Source organism: Athene noctua, chromosome 7, assembly GCF_965140245.1.
Source record: "Athene noctua chromosome 7, bAthNoc1.hap1.1, whole genome shotgun sequence".
Lineage (NCBI taxonomy): Eukaryota > Metazoa > Chordata > Aves > Strigiformes > Strigidae > Athene > Athene noctua.
In genome coordinates, this window is record NC_134043.1 from 45,498,793 (window position 1) to 45,512,419 (window position 13,627).

The 13,627-nt window shown below is 44.7% G+C and overlaps 1 protein-coding gene across 1 annotated transcript; it reads left to right on the forward strand.

Annotated features, from left to right (window-relative positions):
* Positions 1 to 573: 573 nt before the first annotated feature.
* On the forward strand, positions 574 to 5,623 carry LOC141962696 (peptidyl-prolyl cis-trans isomerase-like 3). The gene is made up of 6 exons (XM_074911064.1): positions 574 to 675; positions 1,340 to 1,414; positions 2,189 to 2,282; positions 2,933 to 3,000; positions 3,454 to 3,572; positions 5,207 to 5,623. Exons 1-6 carry the CDS (start codon positions 574 to 576, stop codon positions 5,331 to 5,333), a joined length of 585 nt encoding a protein of 194 aa, XP_074767165.1. The 3' UTR covers positions 5,334 to 5,623.
* The last annotated feature ends 8,004 nt before the right edge of the window (positions 5,624 to 13,627 follow it).

A 13,627-nucleotide genomic window follows, 5' to 3' on the forward strand; every position in this document is an offset into this window, starting at 1 on the left:
TAGGACCACACAGATATTTCAGAATCAAAAAGAACTGTGGACTGTTAGGAAAAAGCCCAACGGGTTTCATATGTTCATATGTTTTCTTTGCAGAAAATTGCTGTAGACGATCTACCTCAGCTTTTGAATAAGCAGACATGGTGAGAACAATAGCCCTTTCTATATATTTTAATTCTTCCTGAAATGGTCATCTAGTGGAAACTGAATATCTGCTCTGCATCTCAAAGGAATACGCATTTTATTCTGCTGTGAAGAACTGGTAATGAAAAGTTTAGGTTTTCATTTCAGACTTCTAACGAGATATTGTAGAAAGGAAAATAGGACAGGTTACATTGGTCTAAAATATAATTAGACCTTCAGTTCTCAGAGCCTAAATTTTAATCCTACTTTGGCCAATATTTGGTAATCCAGTTTGGTTTCTTTTACCATGGAAGCATTGTTCAGGTCGCAAACACACAGTCCTGCTTGAGTGTATGTAACCTACACTTGCAGGCATTTACAGTTTTTGCAAATCAGGAAACGAAGGTAAGACCGTGTGTCTTAAACTGTCCATACACCTCTTAGAGCATCTTCATGGACATTGTAGACTACTATCTTCACTTCTTCACTCGTATACTTCTGGGAAAGTATGCCAGTATCGGCATGATGCTGATTTTTCTTGTACGCTTCTCCCGAGTATAAACCCACAGTATCTTTTTTTTTTTTTTTGCATAGTTTAGCACTTTCCATAGGAGTACTGTGATATATTTGGCCTATAGAGATATATTTGCTTAGGTGGATGGGTAGCTGCCATTTTAAATTTTGTGAAGGTTATTTATAAATTCTTAAGAAAAGTGTGTCATTGTGCAGATTTGCTTGTTTGTGAAGGCAGATTTTATGTGGTGCCATTCAGAACTAGCCTTATCACTCAAAAGGCTTCTGGCAACTAACACACATCAGTTGTTCCTCTGACTGTAAAGCAGTGAGGTGTGTGTGCCACACTATCACCTGAAATGGAGAAAACCTCGATTCTTCAACTTTGCAATGCAGTGACTGTGCAGGTGCAGTTTGCAAATGATTAATGTATCTCTGGAGTGTAACAGCGTGAAACAGAGCTGCTGCATTCCTGTGCTGAACTTGATGTGTCCTGAAACTAAATGAGACCAAGTGCTTTCTGGTCATTTCACTGGAAACGAGGAAGAGGAAGGTTTCTGACAGTAGCCTTGCCTGTGGCCAAATAGCGGAACAGTGTTTATATGCATGTAACGTTTGCGTATGTTCTTGGTGGTGCTAGGACATCAAACTGAGTCTGTTAGTATTTCGTTGCTGATTTCATTATTATTTTCTGCCTCTTGCCCAGGCTGTCACGCTGCATACTGACGTAGGCGATATTAAAATTGAACTGTTCTGTGAGCGGACACCAAAGACCTGCGAAGTAAGTCAAGTAACAGAAGCGGGATTGCCTAGTGTCAGAACAAAGCAGTAGAAATAGTGAAGACTGTAGAGGAGGTGAAGTGGCTTTTGCAATTCATCTTTTCACGTAACAGAATACTAATATTTTAAGCCGGTACAGTGCCTATGCCACTTGTGGAAATCGTGCACTGTGTCATACTGCCTAGAGCTTTGCTGCCCGTTTCTCACCAGATGAAGTTTAGCCAAGGGCCACTTCAAGTTCCAGCATCTCCCAAAGTGCCCTTTGCCCTTATGGGGAAATACGGCACATGGCCTGGGATTCCCCAGTTTCCCTGGGTTTGCTCACACTTGCAGAGATTTGGTTTTAAGAGAGTGACAATCGCTCCCAGTTTGTCAGAGGCCCCAGGTTTTCCTTTCTGCAATAAACTTAAGCTTAAATTCAAATAATTGACCTTTTAACTAATAAAACTGAGGCATGAAGTTGTTGATTACAAAATTGACATTTACAAAATGTTGAATGAGAGTGATGCTTCTGAGCATGTCTTAGGCTTCTTGTTTGTTCCTCAAGTCAGACAGCCTTGTGCTGTAAGCTTTATTTAAAATCCTTTGTGACACTGTCAAAGGGGCACATTAACTATAATTTGCTTATGACTGTTCTGTGGCAATTGGAATTCAGGTGGTCACCACGCAAAGCAGAGGCAAAAGGGTTAGACTTGGTCTTGCCAGTGCTGTCATTTTAGTGAGAGGATATTTGTTTCTGAATTGTTTGTTAATGTGGTGTGTTTCACTTCCTTAGAATTTCCTGGCTCTTTGTGCTAGTAACTACTACAATGGATGCATATTTCACCGGAATATAAAGGGCTTCATGGTTCAGACAGGAGATCCATTAGGTAAATTCTTCTGTTCGGGTCTCTCTATAGGAAAATAAAATATAAATAAAAGGAAATTCTAAGTATGAAAGTTTAAAACCAAAATGTAAACAAAGTAAAAGTAAAATATAAGAATTATTGTTTTGTTGACAGAGGGTTTTATGGGGAGATTAGCTTTCTGTGATGAGTTTACAGAGGAGCAGCCATTACCCTAGTTCTAAATAAACATGCAGTAGTAAAGCATTCTACAGACTTTTCCAGCTGTTTCCACTAAATATGATGGTTCTGCTGGCTCACCAGAGGTGGAACGGGTAGCAGTTGCTATTGTGGTTTCTCTGATTTCTGCCTGAAAGGCTACACTGCCTTTAAAGCATTTGGGGGAAATGTCCCAGACAGCGTCAACTGTTTGGGGGAAAATCCGATTCAACTTCGGGTTTGTACTCATACTGAATTTAATTTGAGGATATGTCAGTGCCTTGTTCTGCTACTTAATAGATGTCCCTTATTTAGAGTTATGTCTCTGCTGAGTAACAAGACACGAGCACCTGATCCCTGCCTCAAATGAATTACAGGCTATCTGTGGTCTTTGTTGTAAAATGTTATAACAGTACATTATTTCTAGAATTTTCAGTCTGAAAATCCAGTAGTGTATTGTGGTGCTTCTTTGTCAGGCACTGGGAAAGGAGGTAACAGCATCTGGGGCAAGAAGTTTGAAGACGAATTCAGCGAATACCTGAAGGTATTTCTGTGCTCGCAATATGCGGTTATTTTCATACGGATTTTCCTTACGGATTGGAGAACACTCAGCATTGTGTTGTACTGTATTAAATACCTTTCTATTAACTGTGAAGCAAAGTCTAATCCTGCAATAAAGGGATAGAAAGCTTCTTGTTAGAAGGGGAACAGGCATTTCTGTACTTGGCAAGTTAAGTTTGAGGGTTTTCGTCACCAAGAACAGAAGTAGAAAGAATTTGTAAGTGCTTTTCATGTTCTGAAGGGAAAGAAGTAATTTTTCATTGTAAGGGCAATTTTGAGGAGCTAATTATGGACTGTGTTGGAATATATTTGCAGTCGAGATTTTTTTCCTGATAATGGTATTGAAGCAGAGTACTAAGTCACAGAGCACTTCGTGCAGGCTAAAGCCCTGCTTCTACACATGTGTATCCATGTTGAGGTTTTTCCCTTCTTTCAGCACAGTGTCCGTGGGGTAGTTTCAATGGCAAACAATGGCCCAAATACCAATGGATCACAGTTCTTCATCACTTACGGCAAGCAACCGCACCTAGACATGAAGTACACTGTGTTTGGAAAGTAAGTGATCCGACTGCAAGCCACCGTACCATAGCGTGTGGAGGATCTGAATATTTCAGGGCACATGCAATGCAAATTTAGAAGCTTCTGGTTCTAAACCTGTTTAAAATATTGGCTGTATATATGTAAATGTATGCTCTTGCACTGTCACCAGAATTAGTTGCTCGAAAATGCCACTCCCTTCTTCACTGCAGGGAATAAGGATATTAAAAATTACCTCAATAATGGACCATTCTTTTTCTTCTTCTCTGCCTCCACACACCCACCCCCCCCCCCTCAGTTATTCCAGCTTGCCTTTTCATCCATGGCCAAAGGGCTGCAGCCTGATTTTCAGCAAACTGCAGAACAACTGGATACATGGTTGTAGGGTTTACTGAGAAACAAGAATCTGATCTGGGACTGAATCTGGCAATGGGTGTGGTACTGATGATTGTACTTCTGTTTAGGTGGAACTGTCTGTTGGTCAGATAAAAACCACAGAGCTTGTTTAAGATGCATCATTATTTAAAACATTCTTAATAGACACTACTGATAATGGATCCTTAAAGCAAATGTTCGATTTTTGAGTCTTTCAGATTCTGCTTTTTCTATCTCAAAATCATGGTAGTCTTTTCTTTTGCTTGTTAAAAAGTCTCTACTGTACAAGTGAATCTGCTGAGAAAAAGTTGCCTTTATTAAATGGAGTAAAATATTCAAAGGAAACTATTGAAATGTGAAAATACAATTTTCTATCAAATGTATTGTTTATAGGCATCTAAATACAGGTGTTCCCTTCATTTCTGAGTTGTTTAGAAGTGTGATTGACAGTAGGTGTTTTAGACTTGTTAGAAAAGAGTAGAGGCTCTGACAGGGGAACTTTGCCAGGTTTTCTGTGGCAGTTTTAAGATACTCCAGCTGCAGTTGCAGAATCAGCAGGACAGCACATGCAGCCCCTGCTGGCCTGCAGTCCCGGCGTCCTAGATTCAAAGCGTTGATGAATGTGACTGAACTGAACTGTGAACAGCACAAGGTGTTTTCTGCCAAGTCCGTTACTGGGAAATAAACTATCAAGGTTTACCAGAGCTAGTTACTTAAACAAAAAAAATAAGAGGTTTATTACAACAATCTCTCTTGCCACTTCTTCAGCCTGACAGGAGATCCGAAAGCTTAAGCATGTTTGTACCACTAGATTTACACAGTTATTTATGATTCGGTCCAATCTTGTCTTTGAGTCAGAAGGTTAGAAATGATAGTTTCACATTTGGAAATGGATTTTCCGGCCATCGGATTTCCGTCATTCACAGTGAAGTTTTGGTATGGAGAGCAGCTTGCTGCTACTGAAACCTACGGTATGATTGGTCGGTCCTGCCTGCCAGGAAGTGCAGCCAGGGTCTTTATACAGCTACGGCTGGTGTAAACTATGATACTGTCAGGTCAGTGGGAATTGTTTGTGCTTTTCAGCAGAATCTGTCACGGGTGCTTAATATTTCCTTTCAAAATATATGCCATATATAATGTTTTGGCAGTCTTACTTGTACCATTTGCTTGCAAAGTCTTTGCCCTGTGATACTTCACTGTAAACTGCTTTGAGATATCTCAGCTGTGAAATCTAAATCATTATTAGGAGATTCCCAGCATTTCTGCTTTTCTTCCAGAGTTATTGATGGCTTGGAGACCCTGGATGAGCTGGAGAAGCTGCCTGTGAATGAGAAAACCTACCGACCTCTCAATGAGGTTCGCATTAAAGATGTGTCGGTTCATGCCAACCCTTTTGCTCTGTAGCCACAGAGTGCCTCGACGCATTCTTTAGAGACTGGTCAGATGGACTGCTGGATTATGGAGTTTGAAGTGCCATTAAAGAGGGTTACTTGAGCTGGATCGTACCTTTGTTCCTTTTGAATCCTTTGAATGCAGGATTTTCAGGAGTTGTGACATTGTTTGGGAGTTGTCACAGAAAAGTCTTGTGCTTTAGAAGTCAGTTTTTCCAGAGTATCTTCTAGTATTTTGATTTTTAAACATTGCTTTTAATACTTGTAAAACAAGACTTTTAAAAATACATTTTTTCCGCCCCCAATCTTTTGTTTTCTGCCTTATCTTTCTTAGCGATACTATGTTGAAACAATGTCCTTTTCTACGATTTCATACTCCCGGTTTTCTGAAACTTTCTCGTGTAAATTCTAACTTTACTGGTTTTTAGAAAACTGACTAAGATGTGCAGTGTTTTCCCTTAGGCGAGAGCAGTGTCGTAGACGAAACCTTTCTCTCCTAGAGGATTAAAGACCGTGTTTAGAGGAGTGCTTGCTCTTGCGCTGCTGTGTGGGAATGGTAACCTCTTCAGCCTCCCCAGCAGGTAGATCGGAAACAATCGCTTCTGCCTCTGGCACAGCACTTCTGGTATGAAAGAGTGTTGGTGTCTTTACATAGCTGTTGACCAAAACTAGGTAGCGTTTGGTCTTACTTGACACCAAATGTTGTTGGACTCAAGAAAATCTGCAAGAAAGTAGAGAGGTATCTGAATATTGACTTGTCAAGAGGAAGCATAAAATACATGCATACTTATGCGTGTGTTTGGGTGCATGTATGTATATTGCTGATCCTATGCTCAAGTCACTTGGTATAGTAAGCATAAAATAACCTGACTCCAGCAGGGAAAAAAGAGTGATTTGTATGCATCAGAAAAGCAGTTCTCCACCTTGAGTATACTGGGAAAAGCAGAATGTTCTACTCTTCCGTGTTGTAATTTCAAACATGTATTTTTGCATCAGTTTGTTTTCATAAAGCAGGAAAAAGTCAACTCATTTCCACGGAGACTCTATAATATGTAGAGGCGAGAGGGTATATTTCCAGTTCCAGCTGTGCATGAAAGACCTGGACAGGAGAGTACCCACAGTTCCTGCATCCAACTCCCACCATTCCCGCAGTCCTCTTGGGACTCAGCATCACTTCGCAAAGTTCGTTCTCATATATGTGCCTTGTAATCCTTGGGAGGTCCGGGTCCATCTGACCTGCAGTCTGTTTCAGACCAGTATTTCCTGTTCTGAGACTTCCCTCTCAAAATAAAGAGGAGAACTTACTGAAGAGGAAGGCAAAGGTATGCGGGATACAGATAACTGAGGCATTAATGAGTCAAGTTAATCAGTACCCTCTCTGGGACAAAGTTGCTATATTGTGTAGGAAGTGTTACTTAAAGCTCCTAGCCCATGCTGCAGACTTAATACATTTTACCCTAATAACTCAGTCAGGTAAAGGATTTAATTATTTTAGCTCTGTGCTCTTTGCCATATGACTGGTGGTAAGAGAAAGTAGACAGAAGCGTGCAACTGCACGTTTGACTGCCACGCTGACACTACCGCCACGCAGAAGGAAGGACAAACGGTAAACTTTCCGACAGTGCAAAGGAATCGGTAATTTAAAATGCTGACACCTAGCGCTCAACTGGAAACAATTTCTGGCCCATTTTTTCCCTATGCAAAAAGAAGTCTGTTATGTGAAATGTGTGAAACACAGGGATGTTGGAGAACGGCTTGCCGAGAGCAAGGCCGTGGTTCTCTGCAGGAGCTGGTCACAGCCGCCTGAGGTAAACAGAGGAAAAAACCCCGGGTACAGTTATGCCTAACAAAGGACTGTTATGTTAACAAAGAGAGAAACTGAGGTACACAATGGCCTTGATGGTAAAAACCACCTGGGGAAAAAAAGGCGGGTCAGAAGAGGGAAGATGCTGTGACAGATCTGAAATGCCACAAGGGGCCGGGACATTATAATGTAGCCTGTTACATGTGTCCAATAGATCTGTGAGTAGTAGGCATGGTTATTGTAGAGCGCTTATAGAAGGGGTGATTTCTTTCAATAAAGCTGAAGCTTGCTCTGTCCTTCACATTGAATCGGCTGCTTGCTTCCTCCGCCCGCCGCAAGTGGCGCGCCGAACAGGGTTACCCGAACCCTGCTTTTCCACCGAACGGAACCCGGGAAGCGGCGGAACGGATTTTCGGAGCAGGAAGGCGATAAGGTCGCTGCCTGGTGCAGTAGACGTGTGCCGTCCCCTGAAGCGCCGGGATTTGTAAGTCTGACATTGGAGCAGCGGATCCACAATATTGCTTCAGGGGGTACTGCGAACCGAGGGGGCTACTGAGGAATCGGCCGCAGCCGTATAACCGGGAAAGGCCATAAGGAATTATATAATGAAGGCTGAATTTGGGGAAACCTAGGAAAAGCCAGCACTGGTCGTTAGCTACTGATCGGATATTCCTGAAGGTCGTCAAGCTGCGATACAGGAAAGGAATTAAAAGAAGTCTGCCCAGGCAGGAACAAGGAACAAGAGGTAGCCCTAAGACTTTTTGCTTTTTAGAAAAGCGGGGAGTAAGTCCGATAAAAAACTTAGCCGCGCTGATTGGTCTGGGCAAGGCTAAGGGACACTTTAAAGAGCCAAATTTATTGTTTGAAGAAGCAGAATGGTGTGATAATCTTTTAGACCCTGATGCTGTAAATCCTGAAAAAGAATCTGAACTGTCTGGTCTGTGTCCTCCCTTAACTGAGAGTGATCCGTAGGTAAAAGTGAGGCGAAAAAAAACCTTGGCGCAAGGGAATATGGACATGGCAAGAAAAATTCTTACTCCTGTAAGCTATGAGCCGAATCGCCAGCCACGGTGGGAAAAACGGCATTTTTCTGTTATTCAAGATTTAGAGAGAAGCATTAATAAGGACGGGCTGCAAAAACTCAGACTACACCAGCTGTACTGGAGGCGATGGCTCAGGGATATCGACTGGCCCCATAAAAATTGGCTAACACTTTTAAGAAAAACCGTCATTCACGCCGGCACGGCACTCTACCTGGAAAACCGAGCGTGTAGATCTCGATGTTTAACATTCGGAGCTGGCGGCGGCGGCCCGGGGCCTCCCCGACCCCCCCGCGGAGCGGCCGCCTGCGGCTGAGCCCGGCACCGCGCTCTCGGCACCCCCCGCCAAAAGCGGCAGGGGGATGCGGCACAGGCTTAGTGTTCTTAACGGAGTCCTCGTATTGGTGATAGCTGTCACTCTCCGATGTGAGTGATGAGTGTCAGGAGCTCCTCTGTGTGCCCGTGTGTGTGTGTGTGTGTGTGTGTGTGTGTGCCCGTGTGTGTTTCTCCGGCCAGGGAAGCGGCCGGCCAGGAACTGCAGGGTCCTAGTGCCCGCCCGCTGGGGCATCGGTGCGGCGGTTGGTTCGGGCTCAGTGTTCTCAGTGTTCCAGGTGAAATACCTCCTCCAGCAGGAGGCAGTCATTCTGTGTTGATTGTTGTTTTGAATTTAGGTGCATACTCTGCGGGGAGAGTGCACCTCTGAACCATCTGCCTAATGAAAATACTGTTAAAAAATCATCTGCAACCTTACAGGGGTTGTTTGTTTTACCAGGGGTTGTAGATGCTGATTAGGAAGAGAAAAATCAAAATTATGGTCTGTACCCCTGTGTTCTGTAACAAAAAAGTAAAAAATTGTTCAGGTTGTTAAAGAAGCTGCAATTACTCAGGATTTGGATCAGCAGGTACCCTTTAAATATTTTTGGACTGAAACAGTAACACAAGGTTAACTTCTGGTAAAATTGTACTCTCGTTAAAGCTAAAAAATCTGTCGAGCTGACAGGCATTTTAGATACCGGTGCAGATGTGACCATAATATCTGTGAGCAGATTGGCTGTTAGCCCTGGTACCTCAAATGCTTTTCAGGGTTGGTGTCATGCTGTAGCAATTTAAAGCAAGGATCTCCTTCATATAAGAGGCCCAGAAAATTGGGTAACAAGTATTCATCCATTTATATTAAAAACCCCTATTGCATTTTGGGGTCATAAGTGTATGACTCAATGAGGAACTCACATTGGAGCAAATTTGTCTTAATCGCCACTGTAGCACAACCCACCCTGAAACCCACCCTGACACTAACACTCACCTTGTAAACCGAATCGCCTGTGTGTATTGTCCTGCAACAACTTAAAACTGTTATTAAGTCTTTAAAAGAGTTACAGACACTGTTAGGAGCCATACGTTGGATACAGCCGTCGTGGGCCTAACTCATGATGATCTGCATAGCTTATTTGGTATTTTGTGAAAAGATCCTTCACTGACATCACCCAAAGTACTTACAGAGAAAGCAAACCAAGATCTTCACCGTACAGGTAACAAGCATCGCAAGTACACTGCATTCCCCCAGGGGACAAGCCATCGTAGAAAGAACACGCTAAACCTTGAAAGTGCTTTTGCAAAAACAAAAGGGGGGAGAGATCTTGGCTCCAGGTCAACCATTTGCTCTGCTGTAAAACGCATGCATTTTTTCCACCAGAATGCCAGAGCAACACAAAAACGGTTTTTTTATCAAGCTAAAAACATCACTGCAACTTACCCCGAATACCAGACAGACTCCATCTCTTCAAACCTTTTAAACATCTCCCCTGTGTTACAGGTGCCACCAGTATTGTGTCGTTTTTTCATCACAGATACCAGATCGACAAGAAGTCCAGAGCAAAGCTCAAGTGTTAACAAAACCCTAGAAAGGGGTAACTGGGAAGGACCAGTTCCTTTAATAACCTGGGGAAGAGGTGATGCTGGTGTCTGCACAGGTCTCATCTCCAATGGTCACCGACAGGGTGTGTGCAACCACAGCTGAGGGTGAGAGGCAGCCAGCACTCGGGATCCAGCTGTGGGTGCCCCTGTGCTGACAGTTTGCGGTCTCTTTGACTGATCTTTTAAGCAGAATGTCTGAGTAATGTTTGCTACTGCAACAGGACAAACTACACTACAGTTGCCAATTCTTTTAAGAGAAAATGCTAACAGTAATTGCAACTCCTTAGTGAGATATATAGGTTTACTAGTCACTTGTGCCAAATGTAGTTTAGATAAAATATAGTTATTAATAAGGATAAGATGCTGTAAGAATGTGTGTATTCCACTTTCTTTGTTTAGTAATATTAAGAATTAAGAGCTCAAGTATTTAACCTTATTTAGAAACTCCCTTGGTTTTCCCCCTGGAGTACTGGCCAGGCTCCAGGTGGAACCCAACAGGAGGATGAAATCAGATGTTTCCGCTCAGAGAAAGTTGCCCGTTATTTTGGCCTGTTGCTTTAAAGGCTGGACCTGCTTGCAGCGACGCTGGATGCCTCACCTACGGATGGACGCATCACGTAGGGTTTCCAGTTTGTGAGGAAGGGCACTCTGAATTCTCGCTGCATCCAGGGTTCCCCAGCGATTGCGGATCTGAATGTTAGTACCGTATTTTCCTTACTGTTTATTTTTGTACTATTTAGTCATATCCCTTAAATATGGATAGTGAAATTAGTCTACTCTTTTTAATTAGAACTATTCTAAGTATGCTGCGTTTTGAAGTTTGTCTAACCCTTAACTGATACAGCTCTCAAACAAGTCTTGCAGGTGCCGCAGCAAAACAGAGAAAGGGGAGGGCTGGAAGGCATCGGCCTCACACAGCTCCTGACAAACAGCTAAGCTCTGATGAAGAACAGGCCTCGTAAGATAGATAAGAAACTGCAGAGTTGTGCCAAGGTGGCAGGGAAAGATCAATCAGACAGTAGGCATTTTGCCTGGGCTTAGCAACTGCTGCCGACCCATCCCAGACCTGTTTGGTATGCCATTTGTACTGGTCATTATGGTTGGTATAATCAGACAATCTGGCTGAGATGGCAAGATGTGACTCCTTCAGCAGTACCGGTGAATAGCACTAGGTTTTGTAGTGGTGTTTATACAATGAATTTACATCTTGAAGAAGGAAGAGGGTTTAATAATGATTTGACTAAAAGGTTACCAATTATTAGATGTTTTTTTGTATTTACATGGAATACCAGTTTAAATTGTTATTGTAATCCTTTTAATGGTGTTAAGTTGTGTGTGGAAGTGTTTTATGAGAACGATGGACTGAACAATAAAAGGGGTCTGGATCACTCAAAAACAAAAAGGGGGATCTGTGGAATGCCTGGGAAACAGCGGACATGTTATGAGTGATCCAGACTGAGGGCATCACTGTAATCAGGCTGTAGCTGTTGGGAAGAACAGCGGCAAGGCCGAGAGGATGAGAAACTGCGTGAGTAGCAAAGAAATAAGGATGCTGGGCTGTGGGAAATAAGATGTTTGCCTAACAGAAGAACTGCGTGTGAACACCGTAACGGGACCAACCGTAGAGGGCGTGAAGGCTTGTGGACAGTAGTATAGAACCAATCCTAGTTTGTTTGCTTTCATGTGATTGCTCTTCGACAGTATGTGGGGTGCTTTGTACTCGATAAGGTACCTTCGACAGTTTAAGGCGCGCTGTGTTACAGAGTCGAGCTGCCATAGACTTTCTTTTACTTGCCCAGGGGCATGGATGTAAAGATTTTGATGGGATGTGTTGTTTTAATCTATCCGACCACAGTCGATTAATTCAAACCAATTACCATGGATGAAGCAACGTTTACAAAAAACACCAGTGGTTGTCAGTCCTTGAGACAAATGGTTACAATCTGTGTTTGGTCTGTCCCTATGGCTGCAAGGTCTGTTACAAGAAGGATTGCGGTGCTTAGGAATAGCACTATTGATTGTAGTAATTATTAAAATAGCATATAGTTGTATGATGACAAATATTAGTGAATTTATGCTTGTGCAGCCTGCACAAAAAGAAAAAAGGGGCAATTGTTGGAGAACGGCTTGCAGAGAGCAAGGCCATGGGTCTCTGCAGGAGCTGGTCACAGCCGCCTGAGGTAAACAGAGGAAAAAACCCCGGGTACAGTTATGCCTAGCAAAGGACTGTTATGTTAACAAAGAGAGAAACTGAGGTACACAATGGCCTTGATGGTAAAAACAACCTGAGGAAACAAAGGCAGGCCAGAAGAGGGACGATGCTGTGACAGATCTGAGATGCCACAAGGGGCCGGGACATTATAATGTAGCCTGTTACATGTGTCCAATAGATCTGTGAGGAGTAGGCATGGTTATTGCAGAGGCTTGTATAAGGGGTGATGTCTTTCAATAAAGCTGAAGCTTGCTCAGTCCTTCACGTTGAATCGGCTGCTTGCTTCCTCCGCCCGCCGCACAGGGACACCACGCAATTTGCTCTTTGGAGGATACATTAACTTTAGCCCCTTTTTTACCCCAAGCTGTACATTGAGGGCGATCCTATGGGACAGGATTGCGTCCTAGCGTTTAAAACACATCTGTTTTCCCTCTCGGAAAGGCTGACGGCCTTAGGGGCCCCCTCGCCGCCGGGCACCCCCCGCAGAGGTTCCGACGCGGCAGCGGCTCGGCCCAGCAGCTCGCCGGGGCCTGCGGGGCGTCGCGAGGCCTTCGCCCGCGTCGCGACGCCCGGGCGTGCCTCTGTGACGCGTCGCCGCGCTCCGGGCGGGCTCCTAGCAACGCCTTTTGGCGGCGGGCCGCGGGCCGCCACTCGCGGCGCCGAGCCCGGCCGCGGCAGCAGCGATGGAGCGCCGGAGCGAGCGCCGGGTGCCGGAGAGCGCGGCGGGGCCCTCCCGAGCCGCGGAGGTGGGGCGGCAGGAGGGGCGGCGCGTGCTCACTGCGGCCCCGGCGGCCGGCAGCGGAGGGGCGGCGCCGGGGGCGGGCGGGCGGGGCGGGGCCGGGAGGCCGGCTGCTGCTGTCGGCGGGGCGAGGGCGGCCGGCCGGCGGCCCGGCCCTCGTCCCTTGCCGGGCCGTGCCCACGGGCGCGGGCAGGTCGGGTGGCCGGGGCGCCCCTGCGCGCCCCGCTCCGTGCAGCCGGCGCGTTCTGTGCCCGAGCCTTGTTCCGTGGGCGGCTTAGTTTGGCCACACGGCTGGGTTTTTTTGTTTGCTTGGGGGTTTTTAGAGAGATTAGATAGGGAAGTATTAAATCGTTCACTTCCAAAAACAATACGGTCACTGAAATCCTCAAGTAAGATTCAGTGAACCCATCTTTTAAAAGAAAAACAACTGTGTTGTAATTTTTTGCTGCCTTGCCGCTCTGCGTATCTCACCTGAAAACCTGTTCCTTGCCACGTTTTCCTCCTGCAACATAAAGCCTGTGCCCTGTGAATTTCCAGGGACTGAATTTGAAATTGCGCCTGCCAACTGACTGTGGCCTGGCGTGTATCTGAATGCCCG

Coding starts and splice junctions, on each gene's coding strand:
- LOC141962696 (XM_074911064.1), top strand. CDS start 574: ATGGACATTGTAGACTACTATCTTCACTTCTTCACTCGTATACTTCTG. Junction 676..1,339: donor TTCTTGTACGCTTCTCCCGA/GTATAAACCCAC, acceptor CCTCTTGCCCAG/GCTGTCACGCTGCATACTGA. Junction 1,415..2,188: donor GGACACCAAAGACCTGCGAA/GTAAGTCAAGTA, acceptor TCACTTCCTTAG/AATTTCCTGGCTCTTTGTGC.